Here is a 19,022-nt window from a genome sequence, read left to right as displayed (position 1 = left end):
GAAAAGCAAGAAACAGAAACAGAACGTAAACGGTTATTTTTTGTGAGAAAGGGAGTCCCAAAGGGACCCATGTTTGGCCCTGTGCTGTGTAATGTGCTCACACAGCACATGGAAAGAAATGAAGAGTGAAGCAATGTGACTCATGGAGAGGTGGCCTGTAACACCCCTAGGACCATGCTGACCCAAACCAACAAATGGAATGTTTTTGAAACTGTGAAGTTAGATCCCAGAAAAAGGCATTAACGGCACCAATGCATAAATCAGCACTAGCCACACCTACAGACAAGGACAGATGAAGCACCTTCTTGCCACAAAGGCAACAACCACCCCAGTGAGAGATCCTGCTTCACAGAATGCAAGAACATGAAGCATCACCTCTCCCATGAAAGTGGAGGAAAGCATTAAGATTTGTAGAGAAGTCTAACAAAATAAGACAAACTATGAATTAAGAGCAGTCACAGAAATGAGTAGGAAACATCAGATATCTTCAACAATACCATAGCACTCCAGGCAGCTTTTTCTCATAAAATCAAAAATAAATAAGACCGTGACTGTAAAAAGATCAAAGCTGAAAACAAGCATCAACAGCAAAAGAAAGGTGAATTTCTTTCATTTTTTTTGTTTGTTTTTGAAGGAACTATGTGTGCATCAACCCTCCTAGCATCATGGGCAACAGGAAAAGAACTTCTAGCTCAGACAGCATGGGTGCATTAGCTGGCGTATGTCAGAGCATGCACAGTTCTCTGGGTGTACAGATCACTGAGGATGTAAAAGCCATGGAGATATTATGTAATATTTTTATTATTATTGTATGCTGAAAGAGTATAACTTTTATCATGACTGAAGGAGTGGTTATTATATGCTTGTATAGCTCTACTTTTATGATGGCTGTCGCCAGGAAGAAGATAATAGTTACCAGATAAGAACATCTCGGAACAGACTTGAAAGACAACGAACAAAGTCATTACCTTGGAGTATCCTGTCTCTAACAACATTGTTTTGTCAATGCTGGGAAATAAAAGATAAAAAGGACTATAAACAGTTAAAAAGTAACCTGATTCCTGTGAATAGAGGCAGGTGTTAATGATCAAAAGCCAAGGCAGGATTTAAAGACACACTCCCTGGAGCAGCAAGAGAGAACTGGTTTCTGAGTTGCACAAGCAAATTACAACACCTTTAAGATCTTGGGATGTCTGCTGAGAAAGGAAGCTGAGACCTGCCAGGATCCCCAAGGAGGAACTCAGCAGACCCAAGGAAAGCACAACCAGGCCTGCATCCAGCTTGCTAAGGTTTGTTTCAAGTCCTTTCTTCCCTGGTTTGGTTGAAAACCAAGCATCTGTCTTCAGAGAAGTTGGCTAATAGCTGTGCATTGCTGGTCATAACTCACAGGAAGCAAACCGCAGGTGGTTAATCTAAGCTGGACTTTCTGAAGCAGTCAGAGGGAACCACATCCCAAAGTCTAGCAGCGAGGGAAAGCCTGGCTGCTTTCAAAGACACACAGAGACTGCACCTGCGGCATGGACCCACCTGTTGTGCACTCTGAAACTGAGCAGTTCAGGGAAACAATTTTTATTTGAAATTCCTGGAAAAACTGTGTAAATGCTGTCAACAAAGTCACATAACAGTCCAAAAGCAATAATGTGGTATGGATAAGAAGAAAATAAATCACAGCCCAAATAGATTGCCTGATGCCTGGATTCCTGAGGAAGCACATGAGAGAAGGTAGCAGGCAGCAAACTGCAAAAACTCCACAGGGATTTCCCCAGGTCAGCATACCTGAGGCTTCTCACGGTCTCCACAAGAAACTGGAAATATAAAGGTGATTGGGGATGCTTTTACTGTCTGAGAAATACAGAAAAGACTGAGGGATACCAGTCATTTCAAGCAAAGGATTAAAGGGAATGCAGAAATGAACATGTCAGTCAAAGCTTAATAAAAACCTGTTGGCTTAATGCCACCTGCCGCAAAGAATGCGGAAGCGCTTCTCCAAGAGCTCTTCTCCAGGAGCAGAAGACAGGCGAGAATCACCGACGTGCTGGGTGAAGGACCTTCCAGAGATCTCCACTCCAACCTCCTGCCCACAGTGGAACCACATCCAACACCAGATCAGCTGAGACCTGAAATGCTCCAAGGATGGAGACCTCCCGCCTCCCTGGGGGACTTGTCCCAGCAAAGCACCACCCTTCTGGGGAAGGACACTTCCCCCATGTCCAATCTGAGCATCCCAAGCTGCAACTTGAGGCCAGTGTCCCTTGTTCTATCACCTTCCAGTGTCAGAAGAGTCTCACTCCATCACCTTTGTAACTGCCCTGCAGGCTGTAAGCAGATCACCCTTCAGCCTCTCCTTCACCAGCCTGAACCAACCCAGCTCTTCCTCCAGACTTCTCAGTACCTTGAGAGCCCTCCACTGGCTTGTCCCCAGTTTCCTGACACAGGTGAATAGCTGCCTGACTTATTGCAAATTAAAAGTTTGCACAGTGAGCATTTTAGAAGGACTGAACAGAAAGGCAACCCTATGATGGATGATTTCTCCAAGACCCTAGATTTTCTTCAAGGATAAATTATGGCCACCACATTATAAACTACCTGAGTCAGCATTTACAATTGCTGCTAGCTCTGATGTTTGGAGTGTACTTCTTCTTCAAGGAGGAAAGAAAGGGGATCTGGCTCATACGCTGATCTGCCTGAGGGTTATCAAGACCTGAAAGGAGGATTAGCTGGAGCCTGACTCATCCACTGCTCTGCATGGGGATTGCGAAGGGAAGAAAGAAAGGAAAGAGGAGAACGGGGAGAGCCTAGTGGCGAAACACTCACTTGTAATTGTTGTTGATGTCAGAGACTCGCCAGACATTCTGCAAGTCAAAGCCCATCCTCACCAGCTCCATCTCGAATCGGTATCTTACGTGGTCTCCTGGAATGGTAGAGCACAGGGTATTTACTGACAGCTAAGCAGAACTGATAAAATTTAAACATCAGTGGCAGCTCCGTAACAACTATCACAAGCTGGAGAGAAACCACAGGACAGCTGGGACAGCAGGGTTCTTGATTCAGAAGCCAAAAAGACTTGTCCCTTGCACGGGTTCCTCTGCTTATTTTGTCAAGTCAGATCACCTCCCAGTCTCAGCAGCAGAGAAATAGCCTTCCCCTTTCAGTGCGTGTTTTGGGGGCAGTGGTGTTAATTTCATCTGCATTTCCCTTCTGATGGAGATGGCTTCCAAAGCGGATGTTGGGAAGCCAATGGCAGAGTATTACGCAGCCCACCCCAGAGGCAGTTTTTTCAGACTGCTCTCTCAGAGGGTGACTCAGTTTCCTCTTATGTTTTAGCCTTACCTTACAAATACTGGATGCCTTTGGTGCTCAAGTGTCAAATATTGTTAATAAATAAATACTGAAATGTTCTTTGCCTCATTCATATCCTGCAGCCACAATTTTTGCACATAGATGTATTTATATTAGAGAATAATATTTTCTGTATGGGAAAGACATCAAATATCTCCTAATTGCTGATGTTTGGGGCAGAGCAGGAACACATATCTTACCTTTTTCTCTACTAACTTCTTTTTGGTACCTCTTTCAGATATACTATTCATCCCCCACCCCTCCATCCAAACCTGCATCATTCTGGCTACTGCTTCTCTCTTAATAACAACACTTTTCTAAGTCTAAAGCTGGGCTTATCACTCATTTTAATTTCCCTTTATTCATGTTGGAGCTTCTCAAAGAGAAAGCAACTGCAAGTGAACTTTGTGTTCCAGGAGAGGGCAAACTTCCAATCCACACGAGGGCACTATCACAACTCTGTTTTCCTCTTTATGGATTCAAACATTTCATTTGTGCCTGAGTAAAAATGAGCCAGACATCTCTGCAGATTTGATCACAGGAATGTCATGACATTTCTAAGCACTGGAGAAGAGATGCAGATGGACTGATATTAATGATGCTGCCTCAACGTTGATGACATTTACTGTCGAAGGACAAGACTGCTTGAGCTGTCTCATTATCATGATGAAAGTACTAAAGGATGGGATGTTTTCTTCATTCACAAGAAGAAAGGGAGAAGGGGATTTAAGTGCTGCTGGCTCAGAATGCTCCTTAGCGTGCTTATTATTCATTGTTCCTTTTACTGTCCGTGTTATCCAGCTGCATCTGGACATCAGCTGGATGTCTAGGCTAGGTACGGGATGGCCCTTAGCAAGATTAACTTGGGCTGTGGCCACAGCAGAACGTAAGACACAGCAAGGCATCAGTTTATGAACAGTAGTTCATGTTGCATTGCTGTGCTTCTGGACAAAAAAACAGGATGCAGATGTGCCAGGAGCTTACCTGGACGGCAGAGATGGGCATGTTGATCCTCCTCATCAACACAGACTCCTAAGCACCACGCATGGTAGGCAAATGCAAAAAGGTCCTCAGGCTTTGCAGGGCGGGCAATGGCTCGATTTAGCCTCTTCAGCCACTCCTGGCACTGCTTAAAGGTGGAAAAATGGCACCTGCAAACCCAAATGCAAATCATACTCAGTGGGTACATACATCCAGCTGAGACAAAGACAGGGAGCTCTGCTCTGCTTAACCAGAAGAAGGAATAAAGCACCAAGTCCTAGAAAAAGCAGAGCAACCTTGACCATAAAGAGCTTCATTCCAATGACAGAACAAAGAGAGATGCCAGAGCTGATCACGGCAACTGCAGTGGCATCTATAAGATAGCAACGGCTACCTGATCACTTTGGAGTCCTTGCAGACAATGTGAAGCTGGAACATATCCCGACACTCCACGCTCTCCATCATCCTCAAAGGCACCTGCAAGGGACAGAAGCAGTGCATGACAAGACATCATACTAGCAGAAACAGCAGCCCAGCCCACAGGCCCATCGCTCCCAGCCATGGCTCTGCCAACAAACACGAGCTCCTAGCCCAAATTACAAACCCACTTTGAGGCTTAGAAAGCTTCATGATCCAGCATAGAGTCTCCTTCAAGGATTACTATTCTGATTTCTATTCTGTCCTTGGCTAGTCTCCCACCATTGGCCGGTTACTGACTAAATCACAACTAGATAAACACAGGCAACTGAGCCAAACTAAGGCTACAATAAAAGATGGCACGCCAATACAGTGAGAGAAAGCCTCAGGCTCCCACTGGCTGACTCTAGGATGCTGATATCCAAATAAGAGAAGTGCCAGGTAGACCGGCCTCTGGCCTACAAGAGACGTTAACAAGCCTTAAAACCCCTGAGCTTAATGCTGAACTTCAAAATGAAGAGCAAGGGAAAGACCTAATTATCATCTACAGAAGAACCCCATCTGCCCTCCAAAATGCAGCAGCAGGACAGCAACTGCGTGACCAGCAGTAATAAGAGATGTCAGGCTTGGCATCTTTGAAGAGGCACAGTCCCCAGGCTGCAAACCATACAAATGGCTTATGCCTCCCCCACTCCCCATCCCAAAATACTGCACGAGATTACGGTTCAGGAAGCAGGAACAGGCAGATCCAGACTTACGTTGATCACAGAATCCTTAAATTTGATATGAAGCCGGTAGTTGGAGATGGCGATCACAGCATCGTTTGCGTGGCCAAGATACTCTACCCCCTCACCCTGCAACACAGTGAACGGGACCTGGAAAGGAGACACCACTCGTTAGGACACATGCTGAGCACTTTGCACACCATTAATGCCAAGAGCCGCTCCTCCTACTGCCTCCACAATGCATCTCCTGTGGGAAATCACATCGATGTGCTTTTTGTGCGCTGCTGAGAGCAGGTACAGCACAAAACAGCGCTGGTACCCGCTGCCCAGCCCCGCCGGATGGCTCTTCTGCCAAGGATGCCTTGGGAAGCAGTCAGCAGCTGCAGGCAGGCAATTACTTGCAGAAGAGAGGTGTGCACCACAAATGCTACGCGTACCGACCGTGGGCACCGGGCTGTGAGGGTGCTGCATGCAAGGTGGGGGCTTTACGGTCCCCACTTCTTACAGAAGGTCAACATAGCGCTGATGCAGGCCGCGTGATGAAGGGAACCACCTCAGACACAGCCTGGGCTGAGGAGGAGCCTCAGGGAGGCTCTGCACAGTGCCAGATGCAGCCCGATGCTGCCTGAGTCCTCTGCCCAAGGTGCAGTCACGCGCGTGATGCTGCTGCGCCACGGGAGCAAAGGGGGCTCTCGGCAGCCCTACAGAACCCCTGGGTACTAATCCAGGTAAATAAACGAAACAAAGGTTGGCACACTTTCTGCTAACAAGGCTGTGAAGCAATCTCTGTGTATAGTGCTTTGTAAGACTGAGGAAACCGTGATGAAGCGACCTGTATTATTATTTTTTTTCTTTTAATCTAGGTAGCAGATAAATCAAATGTCTGTCTGTTTTTCCCTATCAGCCCAGACATGCTGTAGCTATTTTTAAAACAGGGGATCCTGGCAGATGGCCAAGACTAATGTGTGGTGGTTTTTTTTTTTTATTCTTGTTAAAAAAAAAAAAAGGTGGAGCAGCCTGGAATTCATCAGGCCTCTTTGCCCTAGCTAAGCAGACTCCTTTTTGTTCCCCGAATGCCACCTACTCCAGGTGATTTTGGTAACCAGTTATGCAAAAATATCGTAACTATTTCAGCCAAAGCCCTTCACTTGCCAGCCAGGGGATCTTATGAAGCAATCATTTTACTGTAATTAATACAAGTCAGGCCACGTTGTCTTTATTTCTAAGCTGTATCTATGGCTTGGATACATGATGCCTAAAACCTGAATTTCCTGGATTTCAGATGTGATGTGTTGTGCAAGCGACAAGTGTCCTAGAGAATTTTCCCTTAAGTTACTTGAACAAAAATAACAACCTTAGGCTGGCACCTGTCTGAAAACCCTTTAAAATATTAATTATTTGACATTAAGAAAATATTCTCTATTTCTGCAGTCTATTATGCATACTTGCCAATGCTGTTTTTAGTTGGCATGTATTTTGTCTGCTTACGTGGCTCTTTCACACAGCAACAGAAGGGAGAGAGATTAGAGATGGGATGGTAAAGCTCCAAGAACTGACAGGGGAATCCTGGAATAAACTGTCGGTGCCTGAATGCAGCTTGTTATCAAGTCGATGGCTCCCTTTCAGACTTCATTTTATATTAAGAGAATAAAAATCACTATTCTCTTTACTGAATGCGAATTATCCTTTGGGAGGGGTGAACTTTATGGTCCTCCATGAAGACTACTCGAGCAGGCTGTGCTCTTCTCCAGGTGCTCTCCGTTCAGAGCCACCTCAGAAGCTCTACCTTCGGGACACCGACCCGCAGCCTCTGCACGCCTCCCAGCCCGTGTTTGCTCTTTCCCAGTCAGCCTTCCAGCTGTCACATTTCAGTCCTTGCTTTTACCAGCATTGTTTACTGAAACAATGCCAATCTCTGAGCATCCTCGACTATTGCAGCAGCAGTAAGAACATACACTGTGTGCCTGGCTCTGGCCATAGGAGCAGGATGACAAGCACTGGGACAAGGTGGCAGGGGACTGTGCTAAAGAAGCCAGAAACACTGGGAGGTTCGGCTCCCACTGCCCTTGCTGCACAGCAGCAGTGGCACCTGGGTCTCTTTCAAGGGTCTCTTGCAGCATGAGGTTGGCACCACCCAGGTTTCTCTTTCCATATGGTGGTTTCTCTTTCCAACAGCTCTGCAGCAGAAAAACGCCGGGAGCAATGTACATGAGAGTCAGATCAGCTGTTGCAATACGGCACGCTATTGCCATCCAGAGCACAGCCTAGCTCCGGTACGCTACCTGTCCCACAGAGGGCCTGCCTGCTGCGGCGTGATACAGCAGCACGGCTCCTCACCGCCAGCACAGGTGGAGGGCAGGGAATACCCAGAACAGCGGTGTTGCATCATGCTTCAGCTGTGTCTGAGCAGCAGATGTGACGCCATGTGAACTGCAGCATCCTGGCAGGGCTGGAAAGGAGAGGGAGGAGGCACCAAGCAGCTGCCCACAGCCTCCATGCACATGAAGGGCTCACCGGTGCAAGTGTGACCTACAGTGCTGGCCAACCTGAGGCCTCTGGAGCACATCCTGGGCTGGAGAAGTGCTCTCCGATTTCACGCTACAGAGCCTGCCACATCCTGAAGCCGATGGTTTCTGTTTTCTGACTTCCTTACCTGCAATGACTCTTCCTCCTTTACAAGCTCTTTTGGGGGGAACAGGTCCTTGGCCTGGATGTACTCCAAACTGGGAGGGCCTTCCTCACCCTGCATTACAAACAAAACACATGTTAAGAGACAGACCCCAGCCAGTGCATGTTATGAAAAGGCAAAATCAAGAGTTCTGGATACTCTTGGCACCCCAGTACGTTGGGGATCCCCTGAACCTGTGGATGGAAATGCCTGTTCTGCCGCCAGACCAAACCTCTCCGATGCTGCAGGACCTCAGCAGTTTCTCCTGCTATTGCCTAACACCACAGCACAGCAGAAAGCTGACACAGGTCTCCAAATCTGTCTCTTCTAGCCATGTGCCATTTGGAAAGCTGAGCAGATACACCTCAATGATGCACAGCATCTTGGAGTAATGTGACAGTAACTGTGATTTGTCACATCAAATGTGACCCCATGAACTTTGTCATGGAACCACAGCAGAAAGGAACCCAGAGGGTTCCACCTACAGTCCAGCTTCAACCTACTCTTATTGCTACAAAGGACTCCTTTCTTTGGGGAGCTTTTCTCACTCTTGGCCCAAAGAAACCTAGGATGAGCCTGAAGTTTTATTTGAGGAGAATACGAAAGTGTGAAATGCAAACCTACAACAATTGCCTCGAAGTACGCCCAATTCACAGCAAGCCTTACAGACGGGTGACAGCACCGAAGCACGGCATTTTCCCTCAGGGCACCTGAAACTGTCAACCCTGCTCAGATGGAAACTCTGGGAAGCCCGCCAAGGTCTCAGAGAGGTGGTCTGAGAGGACACATGGAGCCTTGACACACCACCCTTGGAGAGGTGAAGAGTGTCTCAGTTTGGGACTAGCGAATCTTCAGTTGCTCATGAAATCCTGGTCCTAATTTTCAGTGACCCTCACCCCACGTTCTGCCAAACCACCAACGCGTTGCGTGAATGAGCGGCATCCAGACACTCAGCAGAAGACACTCGCCGCTGAGAGCTGAGGGTGGCGTTAATTCCAAGTGCTGAAGTACTTTGTTGTAGGAATGTTTCTTCAGAGTGCCTCTTGCTCTCTCATTAGTGCTCCTCTACAAGCTCCAGCAGTTATTAGGAAATACTCTGCTAAGCATTCAGTAACAAGAAGAATTTAAAATGAAATACTTTTCTGGTTAAGTTCCCTGAGCTAGAACCCCAAATTTCGATCTGAGGAAATAAGAACCCTGCTCAGCCATATTTAAAATGATGCCAAATCCCCTTATGTTTTCACCAGAGATTAAACCGAAAGTGATTCACGTATGCCCTGAGGGCCACGTCCGGCACTGAACACGACTCAGAACCCCGCTCCTCCTCCGAAGGCTCAGCCTGCGGCCCCAAGCACCCCAAAAGCAGGGCCCTTCCAGCAGGCACGCAGCAGTGGGACGGCGAGCGGCCTGTACCCGCGGAGGAGGCCTGGATGGGTCGAGGCCGGCTGCCCACAGCGTGCACGACACTCGGTGTGGATCCCAGCTGGAGGCAGAGGCACTGCACCTCCTCAACTGCTCACCGGCTCCCTGCACATTGCTGCGAGGGGCGCAGGAGGATGCGGGGGCTCGGGGCCTCTCCCACCACCAGCCCCTGCTTGGCTGTCGAGGTGCTGGCCTGGGAGCGGAGACCCTCATCTCCTGCCACACAAAGAAATGCCGGTGAGCAGCAGGAGCTAGAGCAGAGCAGCCTGAGATCTCCACCAGCCTGGGTGTCCTTGAGTCCCTCCCTGCCCGCAGCACGGGTTGGGCAGGAGGCTGAGCATCTCTGCATCTCCTGCCCAGCCCCTTCCTGGGGTGCAGCAGCAGCTCAGGACCCCTCGCTCGTCACAAGCCAGTGATTCCCTGAAGCCATTTGGCCATGAGTCTTTTTTTTTTGGGGGGGGGGGGAACAGACGGACACGACAGAGGGATGGGGGACAACGAGTTCCTGCAGGATGGGGCATCAGATCTCCTCTGAGCAAAACTGCTTTCACAGAAGGTAAAAAAGAGAGAGCTCGGGATCCCCTCCTTCAGCATGGCCTGCAGGGAGGGTCAGCACGGGAAGGGGGCTCACGCACCCCAGCCTCGCACTGTGCCCCTGGGGTCTGCTGCTCCTTTGGTGTCATTTTCCATCCCCAGGCACGGACCCACCGGGGCCTTTGGCTGACTCAACCCGCTGGGCTGGCGGCTGCTGTGTCCTTGGGCTGGGGCAGGAGAGCGGAACAGCCACGGCAGGGACCACAGCGTCTCGCAGGGCACGTGGAAGGGAGGAGAAGGGCTTCCCCCTTCGCAAGGGAGAGGCCAGCGGGATGCAGCAGCGCGCCGAGCCAGGAAGATGCAGGGCAGGAGGACCTGCAGGCAGCCTGGCCTCAAGGACAGGCCTGATCTGGGGCGGGCGGCTCAGCACGGGGGCTGGAGAGATGAGCTGGCTTACCGCCCTGCTTGCAGACATGGAGCAGACGGGGAGGGGAAGGGGGGGGGGAGGAAAGGAAAAAAAAAAAAAAAGCACTTACAAAGCAGTTGAGCATAGAGCAGGAGACGCGGCCTGGCAGACTCATGTTCATTTCCAGAGGCGGCAGCTGGGCTGGGCGCACGCAAGCAGCATCTCCTTCCTCGGGCCTTTTGCTGCGGCCGGCAGCGGCTCCCGAGCCCCGGCGCAGGGATTTCCGCAGCCTCCCCGTGCCTCGGCGAAGGGCAGGAGCATCCCTGCAGCGGGCGGCCGGAGCAGGTGCCGCGCTCGGCTGCGCTGACAATGGAGGGAGGGAGGGCGGAGGACGGGCAGACTCCACCTACCTCCGAGGGAAGCGGAGCAGGGCTCTGCCATCCAAGCGTCTCCCTGACAGGCGAGCCAGAAAATGGAGAGGCCGACGGGGATCACCCCTGCTCTCCCCGTCCCCCGTCCCCATGTGCACAGCCGGCACCTGGCCGGCGAGGACGCGCGGGTAGCGGCCACGCGGCCCGCTCCTCGCCGGGCTGCCGGGAGATGCAGTCCAGGCCTGGCGCTCCTCCCCGGCGGCACCCGGGCTCCTGCCGCACTGATGGCGCGGGTGGGAATGCCGGGAACAATAGCGGCGAGGAGGCTTTGTGCTGCGGCCCCGCTGCTGCAGACCTTCGCCTCGGCCTCCAGCAGCCTGGCGGCTCCCTGCCAGGCCTGGGAGGGGAGGACAAAGGGGCTGCGACGCTGCTCCACGGGGGTTTGGTTCCCCAGCCTTTACGTCCGCGCTGCCCGGAGGCTGCCAGGCGCACGGATTTGCGGGATGTCTGGCTCCTACTGGCTCTCCGGGTGCTCCTGCCGTGGGGCAGGCAGCAGCACGGGGCCACCGGGTCCCCTCGCTGATGGCCTGGGTGGTGGCTCCGTCAGGGAGCTTCCCCACCGCCAGTTTCGCAACGGCTGCAGACACCGAGCGAATGCCTCCAGTGCAGGAGGCGCCGCGGGGCTGAACACCCAGCCCCTTCCCCTGCATCCCCAGGGATGAGCTGCCTCGCTCTGCCCGCCACTCCTCACGTCCCCGAGCAGACCGCGGGCTCACCAGGTCCCACCCAGCCCAGGAGCCACAGGACAGCAGCCTCTGGGGAAACGCCAGCTCCATTCCCACCACCAGCCCTCCGCCTCCTGCCACCGAGGAGGCGGCTGGGATTCTCTGCTCTCCCCTGCCCTGCTTGGCACGGGCAGCAGCAGCGCTGAGCCTGGACAGCATCCCTCCTCAAAACTACTGTCCTAGCTGCTGCTTTTGAAGCCAAAGGGTAAGAATCGCACCCTACAGAGCCACCACATCTTGGTGGCAGAGATCAGCATGCCGGAAATAAAGAGCAAAAGTGAGAACCTTCTGCTTGAAACACAGAAGGGACATCCAGCCCTTCATCAGTCCTCCAAGGCCCCAGGCCCAGGTCTTCTGCTCAGACCAGCTTGTTTCCTCCTGGAGCATCGGACCAGAACACGGCTTTGGGCTCCCCAAGGACCCGCTTGCCCCACAGTCAGCACAAGACAGCTCCGACTGCCAACACCAACACAACAGCATCTCAAAAGGTTCCCTCAAGTCACATAAAAAGACATGGGCATTTCTCCACAAAAATTGTTAAGGGTTAGATTGTTTTGAGCTGCCTTGCTCAAGGGACAGCTTTGCAACACCCCGATGTGCTGTCCCGTGTCACTGCAGGGCAGCAGGGCCCAGGCAATGAACTCCCTCGCTGGGAAACCAAGCGAACCAACTGCCCCAAAGGCCACACAGGCTACACTGTTTGGATGCTGGACAAAAGCATAGAGGAAGAATAAGCCACAAAATCCCATTAACCATTACCCTTGGTTCTGTCCCAGTCCAGCATTTACTTGGTACCTGGTGGGTGCCACAGTAGCCATTGCCTGGGCTCAGAGGCCCTTGCCTCCAGTGGGCACCCTGGGCTCTCCTCTAACGGGGCTGCCAGGCAGGACATGGAGAAAGCACAGCCCCGAAGGCATCTGTGCTACAATACAAGGGCAACACATAAGGAGAACAGAGGTTTATGCACAAGGTTAAGGATTTGTGTTGGCCAAATCTGAGTGGTTCCCCTGGGGTACTCCTCTTGGGTGAGTGCCAGAGGTCTGCTGAAAAAACAGAGCAGCAAAAGGTGGCAGAAACCTTTTATTCTGGAAAGAAAGTATAGCTATAAAAGACATAAAACAGATTTTTCTTTTTTCTTTTTTTTTTTTCCTGATGCACATAGGGGAAAAGCAACAAAATACATCTGTCAATAGGTGAAGCATGGAAGTCTCTTTGGTAGAGTCAATGCACACATTGCTCTTTAATGTACTGAGTGCATAAAATGTATGACTCGTGTTTACAACATACAAAATTGTGGACAAGGCAGGTAAGCAAGCTGCTCTGAGCCTTTCCGGACCAGCTGGTCAGGACACAGAGCTCAGTTCAGGGCCCAGCACAGGGGCTGCTTCCAGCTCAGGTTGCAGAGGGACCTTTACAGACCTAAGCTGCAGCTGCGCAGAGTTAAGAGGTCGCTTGTCAGATCATTACTTTGAATTTCTAACCTAAGCTGACCTGAACATCCACAAATAGATTTTCCCCTGCTTCAACTGAAATATTTTTGCATTTGCAGCATTAGAAGAGGACTCGCACACAGCTCAGACTTGTGCCCGAGAGCCAAGCCTGGGGCTGAGCAGACCCAGCCCCACGCCTTAGCAGCATGTCAAAGGCCTGCAGAGTTTCAAACTCCACCACTTTCACCCCTTCCTACTGCAAATTTAGCCTCCCGAGTCATCCCAGTTCACAAAATATCTGTTCTCACGTCCATGCAATCAAGCAGCTGCAGCACCGAGCGGGCTCAGGGAGCGCAGGGTGCCGGCAGCCTCCTTTTAGCTGGCTTAACTCAAGGGATTTCCTAAATGCCAAGTCAGATGTCTCCCCAGCTGAGCAGCTGGTGCTCCCTCCATTATCACTAACAACCGTACGACTGAACTGGGAAGACAAGGTTGTTTGCACGTAACTGGGCTCCTCCGAGTGTTGTGCACATGCACATTTATGCTGGGGCAGAGAGAAACCTCCCGCATTTCTCCCAGTCGCAACAATCCTAAAGGCTTTGTGTACTTCGAGGAAGAGAGGAGCTGAATATAACACAGTCAACACGTTCAGAAGGCCGATTAGTAGTAATTAACCCTGTTTTCTCCCACTAGCAATGCACATCGTTCGTGTTGTGCTGCTCCTCCCTCCCCTCTGTGCAGCTCCGCTCACAAACCGCAGGTAGCGGTCCCAGAAGGGATTTGGAGGCTGCGTTTGGATCCGTGCTGGCAGCACAGGACTGCTGCCGAGGCGCTGAAATCCCATGGCCTGGAGCTGGTCAGCGCCCTGAATTACATCCCGGTGTCAAAAGCTGGCCCAGCTCTCTACAGGGCAGGGAGAGCGCAGTGCAGCGAGCAGCAAGCACCCGCCTGCCGAGTCGCCTCGCAGCTTCCCTCCTGCTCCCCGGGTCTACAGCCCTACGCCCCCTCCCAGAACAAGAGGCCACCCGAGCAAAGTCTGCAGTGCCTCACAGAGTGCAAATGAAACACTGCAGGGCTGGTAACCCCTCGCCAAGTAAAACGTGACCGTTGCAGAAAGGTGGAAGCAAGCAGCTGGCGGGCAGGAGGAGGAGAAGTGCTCCCGTCCCCTGCAGGATGCCACCACCATCACCCTGGACAGACTTCTGAGAACGGGTCCGTCTGTCCCAATCCTAACAGACTGCTGTCCTCCATTTCACAAAACGGCAGTAAATACCCTCACATCAGGCAGAGGGCACCACTTCTACCGCTTCTAACGATTAAGGGTGGGCTTTTTGTCACTGCAGCGTTATGCGAGGAGAGAAGCCCTGCGGACGGAGCGCCAGGGCTGCTGCACAGGATGGCAGAACCGATCCCGCAGCCCTGTCCCTAGGGCTGCCCCAGCCTGCCTCCAGCTGGAGAGAAACAACAGGGGAAAAAAACACGGCAGGGGGAAGTAACTGTCTTGGGCAGACAGTCCCGTGTCCTAAAAGTCAAAATTTATCCTCCTGCTTAGCACAGATACCTAACCAGGGTGAGATAAATTGCTATACCGGGGATCTACATGAGCTGATGCAGACAGCTGATGAGCTGTGGTCAAAGGGACTTCTTGTTCTGCCTCCTCTGCTTCTTTATATGAAGGGCATCTTTGTTTCGGGTCTCTCTACAAAAATAGTTTATTTCCTCAAAGCCTAAAGAGGTCCTTGGTGAACCAAAAGGCTGCTGAGCCATTGAGATGGCCTTCCAGAAATAAAACCTAAACTTGTGTGAAGAGGAGAGGTTACTGCTTTATACCCCATAAACCAGGAGTGGGGTGGTGAATGTCATCTTTTGATCTTTACAAGATGACAGTAGAGGTTGTAGATCTGATATACCATGCATTTAATATTTGTTCAGAAAGCTGCCCAGAGGTGAGCACGTAACACAAGCACGACACAGAAAGCCTTTGAGAAGAGGGATGAAAGGACACAGCTCCATATGCCACAGAGATGGGACAGGGGACAGCTATACTGCAAAGCCTCACCCCAACTAACAGCCAGCAGCCTCCAAAGGGAACGGTTCGAGGTGGAAATCTCGACAGCCCCACTACCCACAGCAGCTGGGAACAGGGAATGCTGCAGCACGAGTTGTACGGCACGCGGTTAGAGCTGCGCCCGCACCGACTTACCCGCCGGGTTAGTTTAAGTAACATATTAAGGTGCTGGTTGCTCTTTAGGACTTCCATTAGCCGGAGTTAAGGATTAAACCACCACTAGTGCTGTCTTTAAGGTTATTTTCATCAGCAGCTAATCTTTGGGGCAGAAATAAAGAGATTCTTCCAATCAAAGCAGTCAAAGCTCTTAAGCGATGACCACGCACCTGTAGCAGCGGGGTGCTGCTGAGCAAGGTACCAGCTTTGGGGCATGCCCTTGCTAACCAGAGGGCATTGGTGCTTTGCCCTCTGACTGCAGTGATCACGGCTCATTAACTCCAGCTCAGCTCGCCCGCAGGGAACCAGGTCTCCAAGCAGCCCTCCCTGCAGCGGGCCGAAGCCGCCTGCCCAGGAGCCAGCAGCCAGCCTCCAGCACCCGATGCAGGCCTGCTCAGAGGGCACAGGCTGCAGAAGAGCCCACAGAAGGACTCAGCGGGGGTAAGGGTTTGCATCAGGCAGCTACCTTCAATTGCTGGAAGCAGCTCAGATAAGCAGGAGGGGATAAACGCTTGTCTCTACAGCTCGCAGTAAGTTGCTTTCTCCCCCTTGTCCCAGGAGGCAGAAAGCCTATACCCTCTTCCCAAAACAGTGGGTGAGGGGGGTGTGGTTCTTTTCTTGCGAAAGGAAAAATAAACAAAAGCAAAACAAAGACCAGAAAGGAACATTTGAGTATAATACGAAAAACGCATACAACCTTTTCAAAAGGTCCTTTGAAAATGTAAAGACATCTTCAGGTATTCGTAAGGAGACCCTCTTGCCTAGAAGAAGCCAAACTATTAAGGGTTAAAACTAAGTAAGGGCCAGCTCAGGCCCAGCACCTGCCAGGGCACGTGAAAGGAGCCCAGTGAAAAGTAAAGGCTTCCAACTTTTTAGTAAGTCTGAAGCTCCAGCCCATGCACCCCACAAAGGATATAGGTTTCGGGAGCGTAGACAAGGATTAAAGGCAAGGGCCACCTTCTGCACAGAGCACAGTGCAAACGACAGAGCTCTTCAGCTGTCTGAGGGGAACGTGACAGACCTACAGGAAGGGCACGGAGCAGCTCACAGGCAACCCCCCCGTTCGGAGCTACTCCCAGCAAGGAGCTGGGGACAGGCAGCTGAAACGATACGGAGCAGGTACAAGAGGGGCTGCTGCCCACAGCTTGGGGGCGCAGCTCTTCGCACAGCGCGTCGCAGCCGTAGGTAAGGTGGAAAAGGCCAGGGTCTGCACAGCTGCAGGTCTTTACTTGGTTTTGAAAAGCAGATAGACTAATTAATGGGGGAAAAAAAAATCTACCGAGGGCTAATAAAACATCAGGAAATTGTTTCAGGGTTACAAAGTTGAGCTGCACATCCTGACGTGAGGGAGTACAGCAGAGAGATGCTCCCCCAGGCTCTCTCTGCAGCATTCTCCAGTAGACCCTGGCCTTTTCCACCATACCTGGAGGGATTTTTGATGCGTTTTCCACACATATATTCACTTCTCCTCCTCTCTGTCCTCTCCTTCAGAGATTCTCAGACTACAGGATCTGGAATAGCCACGAACCAGCCTTGCTGGGGTCTACTCAGCCTCTCCACATGCTGTGTGGTACCCTGAACGCCGGTTCCCTGGGACACAGAGAGCAAAGCAAGTTCTCCCAGCCTCAGTCACCGCGAAACACAAGGGGTTCTAGCTGGGAGGAAGCAGCACGACCCTTCCAGTTTCACGAGGGAAGTTCAGGGAACCAGAATCAGACACAGACATGTGGCCTCCAGCCTGGAGACAGCCCTGTCTCAACAAAGGGAAACCTGAGTAGGTTTCCTGACTTCCCACACTCTCACTAACCTGGGCGTGAAAAGGTATGGGCAAAAGCAGCAAGCCCCAGGACAGAGTTGCTGACCTAAGTCAGTTCTCGACAGCCACGAACATGCACACAACAAGGAATTTTGAAAGAGCTGGTTGTTTTTCAGTGATTCAGCATGACACAAAGTACGATCCAGACATTTCCAAGATTTGACAGTGAGATGCTCTGCTACAGATGCAAAAGAAAGAGAACGGGATTATCCAGATGTTGGTTAGCTTTACCAGTGCCACTGCAACATTTGAGTGTTTGTGACACGTTACAGCAGGAAAGGTTGCATAGGATCAGGTCCTTTTAAGAAAAGAAAAAGGTTCAATTTTTCATTAACGTTTGGATGCATCTGCATCAATCTCACCTCCATCTCGTATAGAGAAACTGTTGGGTCTTTTTCAGTCTGAAACCAGAATAAATCCAACTCAGAGTATAAGATGCTTTATCATGTTACAACAAAGGTATGCTTTCATCTCTCCACCCCAAAGCAAGCTAGTAGATCTGAAACATGGCAAGAAGCTCTTCCAACAGAGAGGAAAGGAGATCTTAAGCCGAGTAAGGGAGCACGAGGATAGGGGCTACACCAAAAATGCTGCATGAATAACTATACATCTTCACGCCGTTCCCTCAGGTCCTATCTCTGGTGCCCAGTGAGACGACCCGAGGGAACAACAGGAAGCTGTTCTCAGACAGGAGCTGTCAGGAAAAGGTCCTTCACCAGGAAGCTTGTCAGGCACTGGAACAGGCTCCAGGGAAGCGGTCACGGCACCAAAGCTGCCAGAGGTCCAGAAGTGCTTGCACAAGGCTTTGACGTATGGTCTGATTTTTCGTGTGGTCCTGGGTAGAGCCAGGAGCTGGACTTGATGATTGTGGTGACTCCCTTCCAACTCGGTATATTCTGTGATTCTATGCTACTAGAGCTGACAGTTCAATTAATGCAGACAGCAAATTTCCTTTTCTATTGCAGTTGTTAATTGATCACATGGGGGACAATCCCACTGAAAATATCACCGTTTCCTTCAGCAGCCTGCCAGGTTTTTTTTGACATGTTTAACCTAAATTTTCAAGTCCTCAGTTTGAATTCCCAGCCCTTTGACTGCTTCTGCTGTTCTTCTCTGCTCTCCTTCCAACATAATGATGTGCTTCTGACAGCAGTGAGTACAAAGCTGATCACGATACTGCTACTGCAGCAATGCACAGACTTGCTGCCCACCCACTGCAAAACACGCGTATCACCACGTCACGTTCCAATTCCTGTTCAAAGCATGGCCCTAGAGACACCTTCACCCTATCTTTCAACATTCCTGATCTCAAGACTTCTCATCAGATGGCGCTTATTTTGGATAATTTCTTGCTGGAGGCATTCGAGTCACCTTATTCAAGTTTATCAGCAATCTGGCTATTTTGGCTGTGTTTCAGTCCCTCCAGATTCTATTAAACCACATTTTTTTCTGACAAATTATTGTGAAATCTCTGCTACTTTGGTGCCACCAAAACACATTGTTAACATGGTGTTAACTCTTCATTAAGAGGTGATAGTGGAACAGAAGGAGAAATCCCAACTTTACGTTTAAAGTAAAAATATTGGTAAGCCACAAAAAAAGTATCGTTGACTATGTCACTAGTCCAAGGAGGCAGAAGAGGATTCCAGTCTTACTTGCTTCGCTTGCCAGTATATTTCAATAACAAGTTTAGCAGTAAATTTTTCCAACATTTTGCCAACAGCATCCTGACTGCAGACATACTACAGAGCTCTCTGTATCATATTATTATATGTAATACACAATACTTTAGCAATTTTCTTTCTAATTCTTGTATTTTCTCTCACATTTAAGAGCAGCACAATATTTGGACACACACACACACACAAAAAGAACAAAAAACCACAGGACAGAGGAGGACTAGA

General features: G+C 50.5%; 1 protein-coding gene across 3 annotated transcripts in view; it reads right to left on the bottom strand.

The window, feature by feature from the left end:
- MTMR4 (myotubularin related protein 4) overlaps positions 1-19,022 on the bottom strand; it is a 52,861-nt gene that overhangs the window by 17,613 nt on the left and 16,226 nt on the right. For 2 of the 3 annotated variants that reach the window (XM_080562674.1, XM_080562675.1), the window contains exons 3-7: positions 8,116-8,205; positions 5,496-5,612; positions 4,715-4,797; positions 4,324-4,490; positions 2,815-2,911 (exon numbers count right to left, since the gene is read on the bottom strand). In XM_080562674.1, coding sequence (XP_080418800.1) covers positions 2,815-2,911; positions 4,324-4,490; positions 4,715-4,797; positions 5,496-5,612; positions 8,116-8,205 — 554 coding nt within the window. Of the gene's footprint in view, positions 1-2,814; positions 2,912-4,323; positions 4,491-4,714; positions 4,798-5,495; positions 5,613-8,115; positions 8,206-10,622; positions 18,958-19,022 lie in introns of those variants that run through there. The other variant, XM_080562673.1, reaches the window with a different exon arrangement.

The sequence above is a fragment of the Anser brachyrhynchus genome, assembly GCF_964034855.1.
Source record: "Anser brachyrhynchus genome assembly, chromosome: 20".
Taxonomy (NCBI): domain Eukaryota; kingdom Metazoa; phylum Chordata; class Aves; order Anseriformes; family Anatidae; genus Anser; species Anser brachyrhynchus.
This window is presented reverse-complemented; position numbering and strand designations above follow the sequence as displayed.